Source organism: Erpetoichthys calabaricus, chromosome 3 (genome assembly GCF_900747795.2).
Source record: "Erpetoichthys calabaricus chromosome 3, fErpCal1.3, whole genome shotgun sequence".
NCBI classification, from domain to species: domain Eukaryota; kingdom Metazoa; phylum Chordata; class Cladistia; order Polypteriformes; family Polypteridae; genus Erpetoichthys; species Erpetoichthys calabaricus.
The window spans coordinates 226446413-226464220 of record NC_041396.2 but is presented as its reverse complement, the minus strand read 5'-3'; the positions used below and the strand labels follow the sequence as shown (position 1 = coordinate 226464220).

Below are 17808 nucleotides of genomic sequence, written 5' to 3'. Positions count from 1 at the left end.
GATTATTTAAGGCTTTGTTAACCATTGGCAATATTTTAAAGTCAATTCTGAATACCACAGGTAACCATTGTAATGACATCAAAACTGACGAGATGTGCTCTGATTTTCTTTTCCTAGTCAAGATTCTGGCTGCTGCATTCTTGCAAAGTTACAAGGGATATAACTTTTGCTATATTCTGTAAGTGAAAAAATGTTGACCTGGTAATCTGATTAATATGTGATTTAAAATTTAGGTCAGAGTCAATAATTACCCCTAAATTCTTTACCTCCATCTTGACTTTTAAGCTTCATATGGATCAAGTTTATTTCTAATACCTTCACTAAATCCATTTTTCCAATAACAAAGATTTCTGGTTTCTCCTTATTTAGTTTGAGAAAATTACTACTCGTCCATTTAGAAACAAAAATAAGATATTGGGTCAGTGAACCAAGAGCGTTGTGGTCATCAGGCGCTATTGATAAATACAGTTGTGTATCATCAGCATAGCTTTGGTAGCTGACATTGTCTTGAGATAATCTGAAATGATGGAAGCATGTAGATCCTTGTGGAACACCATATGGAATATCATGCGTCTTCGAAGTATAATTACCACAATTAACAAAATTTTCTTCCTGTTAAGTAAGACTCAAACCAATTTAAGACATTCCCAAAAAGGCCCACCCACTGACTAAGGCGATTTATAAGAATATTGTTATCAATGGTATCAAAAGCTACACTCAAATCTTAACAGCATGAGAACAGATAAATGGCCTCTGTCCACATTTACCCTCAAGTCATTTACTACTTTGACCAATACAGTTTCTGTACTGTGATTTGTTCTAAAACCTGACTGAAACTTGTCAAGAATAGCATATTTATTCAAGTGATCATTTAGCTGCATAATGACTGCCTTTTCTAGAATTGTGCTTAAGAAAGGCAGGTTAGAAATATGTCTAAAACTGTCAGAAACAGAAGAGTCGATATTATTTTTCTTGACCAGGGGTTTAACAACAGCAGTCTTAAAGAGTATGAGAAGACCCCATATTTAACAATGAGTTTACTATGTCAAGGACACTATCAATTAGCACATTGTATATTTCTTTGAAAAAGCTTACTGGTACAGTGGAACCTCGAGATACGATCACCTCTGTATACGACAAATTCAAAATACGAGGAAAGTATGAGCGAAAAATTCAGATCTAAATGCGAGCATTGGCTCGCGTAACGAGCCACGAGCCAGGCTGTGGGTATAGCTCGCGGCTTAGCGAGGGGGCGTGGTAGCAGTTGCTAGCCGCGATCTGCGGTGCGGGAGAGCGAGCGAGCGAGTGAGTGCGGGAGAGTGAGCGAGCGAGTGCAGGCTCGCGTGTAGCTGAACAGTGAGCTGAACAGGCGAGCCAAACAGCTGAAGCAGGACGGTGTAGAGAAGGTCAGCTGCATTAAGAGTGTCTCGCCTGTTGCAGAGCCCACAGGTGAGACGCTAACAGAGAAGAAGCACCGGGGATTGTCATCTGTTTTTTAAAGACTGCATCCTTTTGACGTTTTAACCTCGTGTTAAAGGATTGTTATTCTTGTGTATTTTAAACCTCCACTTCACAACTGTTTTAAGGATTATTTATTTAAAGATTTATTGAATGCTCTGCTGCACTTTGGACACCTGTTTTGATTCTTTTAATGATCAGTTATATTATTTACCAGTGTTATTTATTAAAGGTAGACTACAGTATATATAATTTATCAGTGTTATTTGTTAGGAAAATTGATTTTTATGTTAATATATTTGGGGTGCGGAACGGATTAACTGGATTTCCATTTTTTTCAATGGGGAAGTTTGTTCTAGATACGAGAAATTCGCTATACAAGCTCAGTGCTGGAACGAATTAAACTTGTATCTAGAGGTTCCACTGTATTAGGTCAAAGGTGCAAGTGAAGGGTTTGAGTTGAGAAATTATTCTACATAGATTGGGTAAATCAATACTGGTGAATGCATTTAATTCGCTTAAAAATGAATACTATGAATTGATAGAGTAAGCTTTGTAGGGATGTACTATATCATTTCTAATTTCATTAATTTTGTGTTTAAAAAATATAGTAAAACCTAGTTTTTGGAGACATTCCATTGAGTGACCTGGGTTTAGCAAAGATCAATAGTAGAGAATAAAACTCTTGGATTACCGGCATTATTATTTAGGCAATGCTACTTCTCTAAAATTTAATCAATATGTTTGATACTTTAGACTTATACTTATATAGACTCAATTTGTGTTCAGTTTGATTTTTTTTAAATATCAGTTTTGTTTTAGCACATTCTAGAGGCTTTGATCAGATTTACCAAAAGTTGGCATTTTACATTTGTTAACAACAATGTCTAGGCTATCCTATGCTTAACCTGTGTGCTTAATATGTGTTGATAAACAGCTGTACCTTAATCTTGAAATGCCAAGATTTCTGGTGGATTCTTACTTCTGTCACACTGTTACCCTGAGCAAGACACTTAATCCTCCTCCAACTGTGAAAGTATCTGTAGTATCTTGAACTTAACTTGCCCTAAACAAAGGTGTCAGCCAAATATAAAATTGTAAGGATGAAAATCAGTTTGTTGTAAATCTGTACTTTTTTTTTTTTTTTTAACCATCTTGTGTGGCCACATCATAGAACTCCAAACCCCAAAAACAACAACCCTGTACACAGTCCCAGGTTCAAATAAGCCTTTTTGTCTTTGTTTTTCTTTCACCCGGCTTTGTTTTACTACTAGTAAGATACTCTTTTTCCACTATCCTTTTTTATTTTCTTCCTACCTCTCCACAATATATCAGCTTTGTCTCATTCCATTTCTGAGTCTGTCTCACTTGGATGAAGAAGACATGCTTTTTTTAAATTTTTTATATTTATATAAAGAGGAACCCAGAAATACCTCTGGTACATTACTAGTATACGTTTGAAGCCCTTCTGGGTCAGACAGGAGGGTGCAGGGAAGCAGCCCCAGAGGTCACTGGCATGGCTGCCCACTTCAAGTACAATTCCCATTTAACCATGCTAGGATTCAGACTGGAGCAGTGCCAGCGGAGTGCTGCCACCCACCATACCGGGGGAGCATATTATCCCAACAAGCAATCAACTTCTGCCCATTCATTTTATTGGCATTCCAGCCAGGAAAGGTACCACCAGCCATGAATGCTGTGTTTGCCCATCCATCCAGGAGTTCCTTCACACTCGATTTTGTTTAAATTTACTATATCTTGAGAATTTGTTAGTGTGTTATCCATGGTCTGCAAAATGTCTTAGTGCTTTTGCCTCAGTAGTCCAGCATGTAGTGTCTGAATCCCATGGCCTGCTGCTGTTCTGTATATTTTCTCTGTATTTATGTGGGTTTTCCTTGAGGTACTCCAGTTTTCCTCTCACATCCTTAAAGACAGGCATCTTAGTTTAATTAACAATTGTATAGTAACCCTGTGTGAGAATGGGCTCTGCTATCCAGTCTTGTGTCCAGTGTTTCCAGGATGGACTGTTGCCCCCATAACTGACAACTGGATAAAGTGGGTTTGAGAATCCATCCATCCATCCATTCTCCAACCCGCTGAATCCGAACACAGGGTCACGGGGGTCCGCTGGAGCCAATCCCAGCCAACACAGGGCACAAGGCAGGGAACCAATCCCGGGCAGGGTGCCAACCCACCGCAGGACACACACAAACACACCCACACACCAAGCACACACTAGGGCCAATTTAGAATCGCCAATCCACCTAACCTGCATGTCTTTGGACTGTGGGAGGAAACCGGAGCGCCCGGAGGAAACCCACGCAGACACGGGGAGAACATGCAAACTCCACGCAGGGAGGACCCGGGAAGTGAACCCGGGTCCCCAGATCTCCCGACTGCGAGGCAGCAGCGCTACCCACTGCGCCACCGTGCCGCCGGGTTTGAGAATGTTATTTATTATTCGTATAGTCAATTCTGAACATATCACATTAGGCTTTCTACTATGACAATTTCTTTGAATTATTGGTGATTCATTTCAGTATCTTCTGACGTGCCTATTGGTATTTTTTCTGTCCCAGGATTTATATTTATCTCTTAACATTTTCAGGCTTCAGAGGTTTTTCTGTACCTAGAAACCTTTTGTCATGATGCATTTAAAATACTTTTGTTTCTGCTTGACCATAAATGATTACAGTTCACTTTTTAGAATTTGATTTAATCTAAAATTGATTTGTTGGCTTATCATGCAATCCAAGGAATGTACAGTAATCTTCTTTTGCACTATCGTTTCTTTAACTCCACTTTCTTAATGCTTCTGCCGTCACAGTGATATAAAAGGAACTATTAATTCATTTAAAATATGTTTATATATAGAACATGGAATTTTTGGCTACACAGTAGCACAGCAGGAAATGTTACTGCCTCACAAGACTTGGACCTATCTTTGATTTGTTAAAGGATAAGTTTGGTTATTTTTCAAGTCAAAGTTATTTCTTTACAAACATGGTATATATGTATTTGACATGCAAAATTGTGTTCTAAAGTTAAGCATTTTCTATTAATTTAAAAAAATACCTTGTCCGCACTGTTGTTTTACAATGGGGCATGAAGTACCACTGGAATATGAAAATAATAAAACATACTGAAAACTAAAAATAAAAGCTTACTGAATACATCAATTTACCAAGGCACATGTTATGAAATAGCTTGAATGAGAAAAGAGTTATATTATGAGGTTCAACCATTTTAAAAGAAGTCCAGCTGTACCCTTTCATCTCCCTTGGGGTGTGGGTTCCACTATAAGACAAAATCACAGTAGGCTTTTCGAGCCACGTGGTTGGTTTTGTTCTGATTTACTTCCATAATTATGTGTGAACTCACGTAAGTGAATAGAAAATATATCCTTACCTCAAGAAAAATGGTACCAGGAATATGCAATGGAATTATTATTTTCAGATCCCTTTTGTTGTCGCAAACATATTTTGGAAACACAGAAGGCATGTTTTGTTTTAGCAAAACTCAAAAAGGACATATTTAATAACTTTTTAAGCTTTTATTTTCCGGGGGCGCTTTTTTATTTATAGAAAAAGCTTAACTTTGGAATGCAAGTTCACATGACAAATGCATATACAGGTATACTACGTTTGTGAAGAAGTAACTTTGACTTGTAAAATACCAAGTGGTATATTCCATTCATTTCTCTGGGTTTGCTCCGAAGTTTCTGGTTCCCTTCTGCGTTCCAAAGATATGTTCTTTTGTGTGTAAATTCCAAAGTGAGTGTAACTTTTATTGTAGCTTTTATAATATTCCCTTGCGTCAATAGGCCTGGACTTCCTGCAGTACTGGTGTCCTTTATAAGCGACTCTACCAGATCTTGAGAAATTAATGGGGAGTATATTGTGATAAAATTTTAGCCATTAAAATCTGCCTGCTTACTTAAATGCTGTAACCTAGCACTGCACCTTCTCAAATGTTGGCTGGAGCAAGCTCTTGTCATATATTTTATACATTGCTTTATACAACTTGTATACATTTTGTTTTATCCATCGGTTATTTCCTACAGAAAATATAGATTCTGCCTGAACTGGATTAAATTTGTTTGGTAATGTTGTGGTTAAATTTTTGGGTTACGGTAATTGTATTTGTTTTGTTTGTAGGCTCCAGTTTAATTCTAGGCATGCCTCATTTCATTTACTGAATTGGCATAATTCAGCTTTAGTGTTCCAGGAATTCAGACCTTAAGTTCCACATGTTTAGCATCAGTTTATTTCAGAACAGTCACTCACACAAACTTACTCATTCAAGACCAATAATTGCTGCCTGACAATCTAACTGGTGGGAGGCAAAAAACAAAGCACCTGCAAAAAAATCTACATGGATCCTGGGACAATATTCAGACTTCAGACAGAAAGAATTGGATTTGCTTCAATTCAGACCCATTTTTTTTTTCTTGAGTAGTGAGGTACCTGTGCTAGCTGTTGCCCAACCTGACTTTCTACTTAACCAAAAAACACTTTAGTTTGTGTTGAGAAATAGCCTTTTTATACAGTACTTGTAGTTTGTACTAGTACTAGTAGAGTGTAGTTTGGTATGGGATTATGATAATGTTTATTTTCACCACCAAATGTTCACAACAAGTTATAATAGTGTACCTGTGAAATTTCAGTCATTTTATTATGAAAACAGTGCGTTAAGTGTCAGTTGTAATTTTGAAATAAAGCATAAAGTATCTTTAAGTAGAATTCATTTGTGTAGGCCACCTAATCTGGAACCTTTACCAGTCCTACATAAGAACAAAATAAATTTGACAAATGAGAGGAGACCATTCAGTCCATTAAGCCCATTTGTTTAGCTAATAGCTAAGCTGTCCAATTGAAGTTACCTCTGTGTCCATTGAAAGTTCTTTAATCTGTTTAAGATTTGATATTGTGAATTATTATTATTTATTATTATTGATCCTTCCTTCATTCCTACTTTTTCCCTCTGTTGTCTTGAAATGTTATGAGATTTCCAGTGTGTATTCAATGATGTAAATTGAATCAAAGTACAGTAATCCTTCGCTATATCGCGCTTCGACTTTCGCGGCTTCACTCTATCGCGGATTTTATATGTAAGCATATTTAAATATATATCGCGGATTTTTCGCTGGTTTGTGGGTTTCAGTGGACAATGGGTCTTTTAATTTCTGGTACATGATTCCTCAGTTGGTTTGCCCAGCTGATTTCATACAAGGGACGCTATTAGCAGATGGCTGAGAAGCTACCCAATCAGAGCATGTATTACGTATTAAATAAAACTCCTCAAATATATTGTGAGCACGGGGGCTGTTTGCACCCCTAGAGGATACGGCTGCTTCCTCAAAAAATGCTGAAAGACTACATTCACATTGCTCCCTTCCTTTCTGGGCTTACATGTGGTTACTTTGTTGCGCGATATGCTTCCTGCAGGGTGCTTCACATACTTAAAAGCTCAAACAGCCCTATTGATTTTAGATTGTTTGCTTTTCTCTCTCTCTCTCTCTTGCTTTGACATTCTCTGCTCCTGACGGAGGGGGTGTGAGCAGGGGGCTGTTCGCACCCCTAGAGGATACGGACGCGCGTCTAAAAAATGCTGAAAGACTACCTTCACATTGCTCCCTTCTTTGCAGCTGCTTTGTCAAGCGACATGCTTCCCGCACGGTGCTTTGCATACTTAAAAGCCCAAAAAGCACCTGTTGATTTCTGATTATTTGCTTTTCTCTCTCTCTCTCTCTCTCTCTCTCTCTGACATTCTCTGCTCCTGACGCGCAGTCCTTTGAAGAGGAAGATATATTTGCATTCTTTTAATTGTGAGACTCAACTGTCATCTCTGTCTTGTTATGGAGCACGTTTAAACTTTTGAAAAAGAGACAAATGTTTGTTTGCAGTGTTTGAATAAAGTTCCTGTCTCTCTACAACCTCCTGTGTTTCTGTGCAAATCTGTGACCCAAGCATGACAATATAAAAATAACCATATAAACATATGGTTTCTACTTTGCGGATTTTCACCTTTTGCGGGGGGTTCTGGAACGCAACCCCTGCGATCGAGGAGGGATCACTGTAGTCTGTTATACACAAAATACTATGAAAAGTTTCATTGGTGTTGAGTGCAATGTGTTACTGTAATAAGTGGTTATTTCTAATAAAATTATTACACTACCCAAAATGTACAGTAACAACTTTTTAATCTATTTCTTTTCAGATCTTATTCAGGCTACCAATGAAACCAACGTTAATATCCCACAGATGGCAGACACTCTGTTTGAGAGGGCAACAAATAGCAGTTGGGTGGTCGTGTTTAAGGCCTTGGTCACAACGCATCACATGATGGTCCATGGGAATGAGGTAACTATCATACAAATAATTCTTGAAAATCAGGACTATCTTGATTTCACTATTATGAAATTAAAATTATGTTTTTGATATAGTATTGTGTTTATGTTCCATTTTGTGATGACTGCTTTCACATTCCACAATCAAAAGTAGTTGATAAAGTCAAGCAGTTTGAGAAAGATAGGAAGTAAGGATGATGATGCTGATTATGAAGGAGTTTAGTAAGTATTAATACATATGTTTACTGTCATGGCGACTTTTTTTACTCGACGTTTATAGCTACTCTATTGGTTCTATTCACAAGATGAAGAAGAGAACAGTGAGAATAATCCTGCATGTTTACATCTTTCGTACATCATCTTTTTAACAATCTTTTCTCTTGCATAATTTCATTATTGTTAACATGTAGAAAAAATGCCTTCTCCAAGTAATAAAATATTATGTAGTTTTTTGGACAAAGGAGATCACTTTCAACTCCGCTGTATCTGTCTGCCTTAGATTTATGCTTCCTTGCTAACCAACTTTAAATCAAGGGCTATAATAACAAAAATAAAAAATAGATAGCAGGTGAGATTAACACTAGGGAAGAATATATGACATATAGAGTCTGGCAACATGTCCTTTTTATTATATTATACTACAACAATCAAAACAGTTTGCTCATAAATTCAGTCAATGTGACCTATTAAAGGTAAGGTTGAGATACATTAATCACACACAGATAAAATCCCAACCGTACCAAGTGCAAGGGAAAAATCCATCATAGTAGTATATGTCAAATTAGTTAAACAGTGATACAGTAGGTAGCATTAAATTGCTTTGTATGTTGAAAAGCTTGAAAAATACTTAAAAATCAGCAAGTTAGTCCACGCAGGAATCCAATTAATTTCCAATGCAACAAAAACACACTTTTCAAAGTGTAAAGAGGTTGTTTTTTTGTTATGACTTTTTAAAGGTTACATAGCTATGCAAAACAAAAAATCAGTAGGGACTGCTTTGGACATTTTTTTACATTGGGAAACTCAATTCAAATTTCACATAAAAATCTACAATTATACCTTCAGTTCTGTACTGCTGCTTACAGTGGTTTTCCAATGGCAGAAAGTCAGGACACAGTTAAACATAGAAATAAATAAATAAAACGCTACTTTCTAATGATTACCTGGTCTGACCAGAAGAATGTGCATAGAAGTGTTCAGTTTCTGCACATAGTGCCCAAAATCTTTTCCCAGACTCTACAGTTGTAGTACATGTTTAAATGAGTAGTATCTGGCACATAGCAGGGATAGACTCTCGACAAAATATTAGTCCCTTGCAGGGTTGTTGTAAATGATACCTATTTAATGAAAAAGACTGAAGTGAGTCATTGTAGTTCGATTTTATAATTGTGTGGTTCCAATACCGGTTTTGATCTGTTCAGCAGCTGAATGTAGTGGTAAAAAGTTTTGGCATAACAACCATTGGCTGTGTGCTTACAATGGTCTTATGTTTTGATGTCTGTGAATTTTTGTGGAGAGGGAGGCCTTTATCATATGAAAAGCTGATCTGCAAGTTTAGAGCTGTTCATGGGACAGGAGGAAGGAGAATAGCCCATAGGTGGTCAATTAAACCCTTGGTGTTACATCCATACACATACAAAACATAATAAATGTTACTAAAACACAATATGTAATATATGACACTATCATGACGTTATATACATCGGTAGTGACAAATAATATATTTAATTAAAACACAAACATAAAGAATGTAACAATGCAGAATTGTACTCATGCCTAGGAATATATAAAGTAAGTATTTATGAAGCAAACATAATTTAGTTTGGATGGAGGATTTTGGAGATTAGGAAGAGACAGAGACAAAACAAACATGGTCTTTAAATGGATGAATTGTAGCGGAAGAAAAGCTCTATGTGCTGAGTAGTTTTTTTTGTTGTTAATGACCTGTATGATGTGGTCTTTGATTATAATTCCAGCATATTTTCTGAACTGTGGTATGTAGGGCTCCATAAGAGATTCCAGTTTCAGGCGTGCAATCCTCTCTGCTGTCCAAATTTTATGCTGCAGTTTCTTTTGAATAAGCAGATGTATTGCCGTACTAGACTGTTACGGAGAATGTGACTATTCCCTACAACTGAATCATTGCTGATTTAGATGGGTTAAACTTTTTAAGAATGAATAGAAAAAAAAACATTCACTGCTAAGTTATTTTGATTAGAGAAGTTAAGTTTTTATCCCAGTTCAGGCTTTGAGTGATAGTGTTGCTAAGAAATTTAAACAATTCCACCCTGTTGACAGTGACAGCAATTTTAGCCAGGGATGTAGGAGCATTTAAAATCCACAACCATTTTCATGGTTTTCAGAATATGTCAAGGTTGTGTTTCTTCAAACAGACTCTTTCAGCTGTGTGTGCAGGAGTTTTAATAAAACTGTGCTCAGACAGGGCTAAGGGAAGGAAAGGTATTTGTTATGTAACAGCCTAGAGGGGACAGGACATCAAGAAACAAAGAAGAGTACAATGGTGCTTAGAGAAGCCACAAAGAAACAGGGCAAAGCAAGAGAGTACAACACACCACACCATTAATGGAAGGAAAATAGGTACAATATCACATACAAGTTATAATCTTATAGGTATTATTAGAAAAAGGTGGGTAATGAAAGGGACAGTTCCCAATTCTGGGAAATATTGCCAATGAAACTGCAAAAGTCCCTTTATTAATCAAAATAAGAGGTGGGTGGAAATGTAGGGGTTCCCTGATGGAGTAACTTGAAAATTTTGCCTCTTTCAGGTTTCACAATACAAGTGTATATCACTGGCTCCAAAATGTTAAATCATTTTTATAATGGAAAGGAACATACTTTACATTACATGGTGGGGTTGCTTCTGTGGTGGAACCACAGTTTTCTAATCAGTCTTGAAAACCACAGTAATCTTAAGCCTTCTGTTTACTTTGAAAGGTAGGAGTCATAAAGTAATTTTGAGCTACACACCCACAGTGTGCCCAAAAATGAGAGTTGTCTGTCAGTTACAGCCCTAAGAATTTCCACTGGCTATCTGTCTGTCTCTCTTTATCAGGGGTATTTGTAAAACTGCTTCTCTGACACCCTCTCCAGGGCGTTACCCTGATTCATGGGCCCTGTCCGTGTATGCATGGCTTTTTCCTCAACTCAACTAAAAAGCTATATTTAGACTATGTCCCTTGGGTAGATATCCCCTCAGAAGTGAATACAATATTAATATGGACAATTTAGTTGGAAAATATGTCGAAGGAAAACATAATGTGCAAGAACATAAGACATTACATTTTCTGAGAGAAGGTTACAATGCAGGTTATTGTCAAATAACTGTTAGTAGAATACTAATGGTTAATTTAAATAGCATAATTAGCTGCTGAATAGCAGCCGCTGTATAAAGGGAGCACTGAAGCTTATCCTATCTCTATAGCCATACCAGATTAACAACTGTGAACACTCTGCTGCCAAGACCCATGAAATGAAAGTTTTACTATGAAAATGCTGCAAATGAAATACTATATAATATACCTGTACATTTCTTGAGCAAATATAATTTTATACATGCATTTTTTCCATGTTGATATTTTTAACTTAAATTCTTGTTTGGTAGGAAGTCTAACTTACAGACAATGTAGGGTGTTGTAGTACACAATTTGTTCTTAAATTTTTAGATTGTTTTTTGGACCTTCTGATCTTGTGCTTCTGCAAGAAATTTTGGCCCTTTGACAACCTCCTGTAAACCCTTTGCAAAAAAATCTTGGTGTGATTTTTGATAATGCCCTTAAATTTGATAAACAATTAAAGATCTCAGCCCTCAGGAGGTCATAATTGGCAGCTTCCTCCTCAGACAGATCGTGATAGGCCTGCTGTACGGCGCCAGTATGGACGCCCATTATGCCCTCGGCCACTGGTTCGAAATCGTCCAACTCAACTCGGAGAGCGGGACGATAGAAGGTGGTGGAGGCCTTGCGGGCTCCGGCTTTACTGCTTCTGCTGCCGCCAGCCGTCTCTTGGTCTCTGACAGCTCCACCTTCGTGGCTGCTTAATCCAGCTTGACAGCCTGGAGCTCATTCATCATGGTGGTTAATACCGTATTCAGGTCTTGCCCTTCAGACATTCTTTGGGCTGAAATCCTGTTCAACTACGACACTGTAAAGAGAACACAAACAACGATAAAGGCTTGTGGGTTCCGTCCCCGTATACTGTCAGGCAAAAAAATTGGGTCAACTGATGGGAACGGAAGTGAAGCTATGGGATGCTGGGAAGAAATCGTGGTGGTGTATGGGAAACTGACGTCATCAGGAAGGGACCAGAGGGTAGAAAGCAACCCGGAAGTGGCTGGTTTCTTTAGGTGTCTGGGTAAAGTCACCGTGGCAGTGCTTCATTTTTTTTCTGAGAAAACACAAAAAGAGAGGTTAGTACCCTGCTGCTGTCCCCCACGACTTGTTGCGGTGCGCATCGGGTCCTTAATCTGCTCCCTATGCACTCGAGCGTGACAATATAAATATATATATATATATATATATATATATATTTGTGGTAGGCGGCCGGGTCTCATGCCCAGCCGGGACGCCCCTTTTACATATGTTCTGGGTGAGCAACCATGGGCGTCTCAGTACCTCCTCCGGAACGCTTGGTGGCAGCCTCCCTGGCTGATGATGGTGCCTCGGTTTCCCGCAGGGCTCCATGGGAGATGGAGTTCTCCACAGCCCTGTTGGGATCTGGGTTTGCCTCCAGGGGTTGCTGCATGGGTCCCTGAACCGGCCTGAACAACTCTACAGCCCCGCCCTGAAGTGCAATCAGAAACAGGTGATTAAGCACCTGGAGCACTTCCGGGTGGGCTATAAAAAGGGCCAGCAACCACCACTCAGGTGGAGGACGAAGCTAGACGGGAGGAGTGGTGGTGCCAACTGGACTGTGGTGTGATTTAAGTGCTTGTGTGACTGTGTTGTGCCTATGGTTTTCACGGGGAAGACGTGCCCCACAGGTGAAAAAATAAGTCTTTGTGTTTTTTACACGTGCCTCCAAGTGAGTCTGTGCCGGGTCAGGCACTATACAGCGTCTAATTCACAATAAATAAATAAATATATATATATATATATATATATATATATATATATATATATATATATATATAGAGAGAGAGAGAGATAGAGATAGAGATAGATAGATATATAGATATATATATATATCTATCTATGTGTGTGTGTGTGTGTGTATGTATATGTGTGTATATATGTGTGTGTGTGTGTGTGTGTATATATGTGTATATATATATATATATATATATATATGTGTATGTTGTAACAAAGGCGCTATATAGGTGCCCGACCCGACACACAGGCACGTACCAAATACAACCAGACTTTATTTTCCTTCACCCGTGGGCGCACGTCTTCCCCGTGACCCACAGGCAATACACAGTCACATAAAGCACAAGTCCAACACAACACAATCCTATGTCCTTTACCACCACTCCTCCTCAGGCTTAGTCCTCCTCCTCCCGACTCTGGCTTCCCAAGTGGTGGTGGCTGGCCCTTTTTATAGCCCACCCGGAAGCATTCCAGGTGCTTGACCACCTAGTCCTAATTGCACTTCCGGGTGGGGCTGAAGATTCGTCCAGCCAGGCTGCTGACTCCATGCAGCTCCCCCTAGCGGCCATCCGAGCCCCCAACCAGGCTCTGGAGGACTCCATCTCCCATGGAGCCATGCGACAGGTTGGGGAATCACCGTCCTCCGGCTGCCACCAAGCATCCTGGGGGAGGTATTGAGCTGCCCATGGATGCTCCCCCGGAACAGATGCAGAAGGGGCATCCCTTTTATTGTGTGTATATGTCAATATATTGTGTTTGTGTGTGTGTGTGTGTTTTTATATATATATATATATATATATATATATATATATATATATATATATATATATATATATATATATATATATATATATATATATATATATATAAAAGAGAGAGATATAGATATATAGATTAGATATATATATATATATATGTACTAGGGGGCTTCGCCCCCTGCTTGCTTCGCTCACCAACCCCCGTGTTTGGTTTTCCGGATACACACTTTTAAGATTTTTTTTTTCTTTGACTTGCAGCTATTTCATTAGTTTAACTTTTATTTCAGAACTTTTGTAAAAACAATATTTGTAATCTTGCGAGTCCCAATATGCTGAATCTTTTTAATGAGGTCAGGACAGGTTTCTCTGTTTGGAATTTCAGCACAGACAAAACGATCTACATCATCAGCAGTTAATAATTTTTTTTACTAAGTAAAAAAAAGTAAGTAGAGTTCTGCATTGGACTCCTGTCTGTAAAGTTGTGCTATTTTCCTCTCACAGTTCCAAAAGTACATGGGGTTACCAAGGTGATACCCCAGCTTTTGTCTAGGTTTTTGTACAAGGGCTAGACACAACGTTTTTGACTCCTGGGGTAAATGTAGCTCTTTAAATAAGCAGACAGATAAATATATATACATGAACAAAGTAACCAATAAATGCATGTGCGGTAAACTCCGTTTTTGAAATTCTCAAGATTCTTTATTTGTCACATGCGTAGTTATACAGGACAACACACAGTGAAATGCATCCTGAACCGCTTATCAAAAACTGTGCAAAGTTAGACGAATATCAGTTATATTAATAAAAAGTCATAGATCGAAAGATAACAGTATAGTAGAACATAATAAATAAGTAAAATTATGTGAATAAAGTAGAATTAAGTGTTAAGGTGCAATAGTGTAGTAATTATTGTGCAAAACCAAAGTTAGACTGGTGCATAGTTAAATGAGGCAGTTTGTTTGTTTGCACTATTGCGATCTTTACTTTTTTTTTATATTTTCTAATTTTCCTACTTTCATATCCTTTAACTTTCTCCACATGTGTATAGCGCCGTTTCATAGTCTCTAACCTGCTCTGCATGTGTTTAGCGCCAACAAAGTTCTACTTTGTCTTTTACTCCATGTCATTTAATTCTGAGCCGGATTGGACGTACTTTTTTTTTTAATTCCACTTGTTCCGGGCTGATAATTACTTTCCTTATTTTCTGAATTTGCACCTCGATTATTCTTTTTTGCTCATTTTTCTGTCCAACGCATTTGAGTCTCTTTTCTCCGCACCCGATTGGACGTGCTTTTTTTTCCAATTCACTTGTTCCGGGCTGATCATCATGTTCCTTATTTTGTAAATTTGAACCTATATTATTGTTTTTCTTTTTAGCATTTTTTTTCTTTCCATCACTTTTGGGTCTCTGTTCTCCGCGCTTTTCTTTCTTCTTCGTTTAATCGTCGATGTTTTATTTCTACCCTATTCATTTCATTTCTACCGTACTGACCTTATACACTTTATATGCACTGAGAGCCCTGGAGCTGTGTGTGCTGCATGACTGCCTTTACACTACTGATTTGTTTTTTTTTTTGATATTGCTTGTAAGTAGGGTGTGTCTTCCTAGAAATTTGATTCTGTTCATCTGGACAAAGTTTTTAAGTGGGAGAAATATTTCGAGACTTATCCAAGTCTCTTCCTCAGTCTCAATTGACTGCAGGTTTCCCCAACCTTATAAACAGTACCTTTGCTTAATCACAGAGACTAGCACCATTGACAAAGGGCCAGTTGATCAGTGATATGCAAATTGTCCACTGATTAGTAGACGTGTGAACCATTCATAGAGGGTTGAGGAATGGCTGCAATCACAGCATTGTAAGATGGCGACAGATGTACCCTTAGGCCCCCCTCCTCTGTTCAGAGATGGTCATTCCTTTTTCACGTAAATGGCCTCCTCGATTCCTCTATCAAACCAGCGCTCCTCCCTGTCCAGGATGTGCACCTCTTCATCTTTAAAGGAGTGACCACTATCCTGTAGATGTAAATAGACTGCGGAGTCCTGGCCTGACGAGGAAGCTCTTCTGTGTTGTGACATGCGCTTAGCCAGTGGCTGCTTGGTTTCCCCGATGTACAATTCACGGCACTCCTCCTGGCACTTAACTGCGTAAACTATGTTATTCTGTTTGTGCCATGGGACCCGATCCTTGGGATGGACCAATCTTTGGCGTAGCGTGTTTTGGGGTTTGAAAGCCACTGAGACCCAGTGTTTCGAGAAAATGCGCCTCAGCTGTTCCGATACTCCTGACACATACGGGATCACTAAGGGTTTTCGCTTAGGCAGTGGATGTCCTTCCTCTCTCATGAATCGCTTGGAGCGTTCTTTAGGTGTCCTCCCTGCTTTGACAAAGGACCAGCTGGGATATCCACATTTACTCAGGGCCTTTTTAACGTGGTGTTCTTCTGCTTCCCTGGCCTCTGAGTCTGTGGGAATGGTGTTAGCTCTGTGTTGTAGAGTCCTAATGACACCTAGTTTGTGCTCTAGTGGATGGTGAGAGTCAAACCTTAGATACTGGTCCGTATGTGTGGGTTTACGGTACACATCCACTTTCAAATGTCCCCCGTTGACGATGGAAATTTCACAGTCTAAGAAGGCTAGCTTGTTATTTTCCATATCCTCTCTGGTGAACTTGATGTGCTTGTCCACCCCGTTGATGTGGTCTGTGAACTGTGGTGCCTCCTGAGATCTGATTTTCACCCAGGTGTCATCGACATATCTGAACCAATGGCTCGGTGGTGTTCCAGGATAGGATGATAGAGCCCTCTTTTCCACTTCTTCTATATATAGATTGGCTACTATAGGTGAAACAGGGGAACCCATGGCACACCCGTGCTTCTGCCTGTAGTACTGGCTTTTGTATATGAAATATGTGGATTGAAGACACAGTTCCAAAAGCAGGCACACTTGGTCTGCGTTGAGAGAGGTTCTTTTACTGAGAGTGGGGTCATTCTGTAATCTCTTACGTACTACCTCCACTGCTTCAGTCACTGGGACACAAGTGAATAGAGATGTAACATCAAATGAGACCAAGGTTTCTTCTGCCTCCATAATGACCTCTCTCACTTTCTCCATGAAATCCAATGTGTTCTGAATGTGGTGTTTTGAGCTGCCTACCACCGGGTTAAGAACAGCGGCCAGGAACTTGGAGATGTTATACGTGACTGAATTGATCATGCAGACAATGGGTCTTAAAGGAGCACCCTGTTTGTGTATTTTTGGGAAACCATACAGACTTGGTGTAGATTCCCCTGGGTATAATCTGTGGTATGTGGTCCGGTCAATAGCATTGTCCTGAACTAACTGCTTAAGACAATCTATCACCTTTTTCTTGTAACCACTACCTGGATCTCGCTTTAAGGGCTCATAAGTATTTTTGTCACTGAGCAGAGACAAAATTTTCTCATGGTAGTCTGTCTGGTTTAGCACAGCTGTGTATCTCCCCTTGTCCGCTGGAAGGATGATGATGTTGTTGTCCTTGCTGAGTGCCGTGAGGGCCTTCCTCTCCTCAATGCTGATATTGGATGCAGGGGGTTTTGCATTGCTGAGACATGCCGAAACTTTTATCCGCAGTTGTTCTGCTTCCAAATCAGCAATGTTGTTGTTTCTGATAGCAGATTCTGTGGCTGTAATCAGTTCCACTAGCGGGATTTGTTTCGGTGTGACCGCAAAATGTAACCCTTTAGAAAGGACGTTTCTGTCGCCATCTTACAATGCTGTGATTGCAGCCATTCCTCAACCCTCTATGAATGGTTCACACGTCTACTAATCAGTGGACAATTTGCATATCACTGATCAACTGGCCCTTTGTCAATGGTGCTAGTCTCTGTGATTAAGCAAAGGTACTGTTTATAAGGTTGGGGAAACCTGCAGTCAATTGAGACTGAGGAAGAGACTTGGATAAGTCTCGAAATATTTCTCCCACTTAAAAACTTTGTCCAGATGAACAGAATCAAATTTCTAGGATTTCCTTACCTGGATTATTGAGCATGCATCGAGACATAGGGTGTGTCTTGCAAGACTCTCGTTCTATGTTCCCGTGAGACGCACCATGGCAGGTCTCCTTCGTCTCGCAGGTCTTTAAATTATCTTTCGAGA

General features: G+C 39.2%; 1 protein-coding gene across 1 annotated transcript in view; it reads left to right on the top strand.

Moving 5' to 3' along the window:
* Positions 1-17808, top strand: part of snap91a (synaptosome associated protein 91a) — a 246091-nt gene that overhangs the window by 42294 nt on the left and 185989 nt on the right. The window contains 1 exon segment of the mRNA XM_051924737.1: positions 7678-7820. Coding sequence (XP_051780697.1) covers positions 7678-7820 — 143 coding nt within the window.